Genomic DNA, 2515 nt, shown 5'->3' on the forward strand with positions numbered 1-2515 from the left:
CAGTTCTTACTGAGCAATCTTTTGCCCTTTATAGTTTGATTTATTATGATTAAATGTCTGTAAAATACAGGATGAAACTAATATAAGGTATGCAATGTCAGGCATAGAAATGTACCCAAAGAATCAATGTTGTGAAATTTTGACCACTTTATTGTCAAATCAAAATTGCAGTTCTTATTGAGCAATCTTTTGCCCTTTATACTGCTTATTTTCTGGGCAGATGAAATGAAAAAGTCATGCTTATGATTGATAATTAGCCAAGTGTTTTAGACACTTTAACTTGGGAATATATCTTCAACAACAGGAAAGGTTGCTTTATGTGTATCTGGTCATAGACAGATCTTCACATGTTGATAATGGGTTGCAGGTACTCCCATCATTCTCAATTTTATTGTATTCTAGTCACACATATTATGAAGATACTTGGCATCAGAGCTTCAAGCAAGGACTTCTAATACATCCTAAAAAATGATTGGATAATTAGTACCACTTGGATCCCGGTAGTGGATATATTTTGTTAGATCTTCCTTTTACATACTTAAAGTAGATGACATGAGTAAGATTAACCAGACATTTATGACAGAATTTATTCTCCTGGGTCTTTCAGGATACCCAAAGATCGAAGTCATTTACTTTGCTCTGATTCTAGTTATGTACTCAGTGATTCTTATGGGAAATGGTGTTCTGATAATAGCAAGCATCTTTGATTCTCGTCTTCACACTCCCATGTACTTCTTCCTGGGTAACCTCTCCTTCCTGGACATCTGCTATACATCTTCCTCTGTTCCCTCAACACTGGTGAGCTTAATCTCAAAGAAAAGAAATATTTCCTTCTCTGGATGTGCGATACAGATGTTCTTTGGATTTGCAATGGGTTCAACAGAATGTTTGCTTCTTGGCATGATGGCTTTTGACCGCTATGTGGCCATCTGTAACCCTTTGAGATACTCCATCATCATGAGCAAGATGGTGTATGTACTGATGGCTTCTGCATCCTGGCTCTCCGGTGGAATCAACTCAATTGTGCAAACATCTCTAGCCATGCAATTGCCTTTCTGTGGGAATAATATTATAAATCATTTCACATGTGAAATATTAGCTGTCCTGAAGTTAGCTTGTGCTGACATATCCCTCAATATTATTACCATGGTGATATCAAATATGGTCTTCCTGGTTCTTCCACTACTGGTTATTTTTTTCTCTTATGTGTCCATTCTCTATACCATCTTGAGAATGAACTCAGCCGCAGGGAGACACAAGGCTTTTTCTACTTGCTCAGCTCATCTGACTGTGGTGATCATATTTTATGGTACCATCTTCTTTATGTATGCGAAACCCAAGTCTCAAGACCTAACAGAAGACAAGATGCAAACTTCAGACAAGCTCATTTCTCTGTTTTATGGGGTAGTCACTCCCATGCTGAATCCTATCATCTATAGTTTGAGGAATAAGGACGTAAAAGCTGCTGTAAAATACCTGATGAATAGAAAACTTAATTAATAAGAATACCAAGAAATGTAGATCTTTGTGTAACAGACAAAGATGGACTCATAGGTAAATTAGTGAAAGAAATTTTTAGAAAAATCATGGTTAGAGAGATATTTTTATTTTTTGCCTTCATCCTAGCTCAGCAAGAATTACTAAGAACAATGTTTTGTTACAAACTCAGCTTCCTACATGGTTTCATCCAAATATCACTAACAATGAATTCCATTAAAATCTCATTCCTTATGATATCTAAAATAAATGTTTCTGATGGAATGTGTGAAAAACAATCATAAATACCTACATGGCTTCATCCAAATATCACTAACATAATGAATTCCACTAAAATCTCATTCCTTATGATATCTAAAATAAATGTTTCTGATGGAATGTGTGAAAAACAATCATAAATATTCTGAAATAGACAAGTGAAAAATATTCAGCAGTTCCACAAATTATCTAAATAATATTGGATAAATTATTCTTTCTTTATAAGACATAGTTACTTTACTTCTTCTAGGAAATAAATAAAATAAAATAAAATAAAATCCAATTCCCAGTGTCATTTCGAGTTTGAATAAGTTGGAGAAAGCACTTACCATAGTACCAGCATAATAGTGTGCTGAAATTAAAACTCCACATTGAAGATGTAAAATTTCTGCTTTGAACACCTTTTACTCTAAGCTAATGATTACTAGCACCAGATAGCACCTCTTGAAAGTTGCCACATTGATGCAAATCACACCATCCTTGCCTCCTCCCATGTCTATATAAAAAGAAGATCAGGCAGGAGAAGAAATGATCAAGAACAAATGAGACTCTGGAGTATGTGCTGATGCAAAGATTTAGTATAGGATAGGATGTGGTCTTGCAGGAGGGAGACATTTTAGACTAAAAAGGAGAATTCTAAAAACTTCAGTCATATGTCTCAGGCAAATTGAACCAAGCAGCACTCTTAGAATGTATCAGTTATTTGCTGCTGTTGGTTTTTTAAAGGCTTTTGCCTTAGGGTATATACACTCTCTCGAGT

At 35.0% G+C, this 2515-nt stretch overlaps 1 protein-coding gene across 1 annotated transcript; it reads left to right on the forward strand.

Annotated features, from left to right (window-relative positions):
- The first annotated feature begins 522 nt into the window (after positions 1 to 522).
- On the forward strand, positions 523 to 1500 carry LOC102485202 (olfactory receptor 13C3). Its single transcript, XM_006155533.1, has one exon. It carries the CDS (start codon positions 553 to 555, stop codon positions 1498 to 1500), a length of 948 nt encoding a protein of 315 aa, XP_006155595.1. The 5' UTR covers positions 523 to 552.
- The last annotated feature ends 1015 nt before the right edge of the window (positions 1501 to 2515 follow it).

The sequence above is a fragment of the Tupaia chinensis genome, unplaced genomic scaffold, assembly GCF_000334495.1.
Source record: "Tupaia chinensis unplaced genomic scaffold, TupChi_1.0 Scaffold000460_1, whole genome shotgun sequence".
NCBI classification, from domain to species: Eukaryota; Metazoa; Chordata; class Mammalia; order Scandentia; family Tupaiidae; genus Tupaia; species Tupaia belangeri.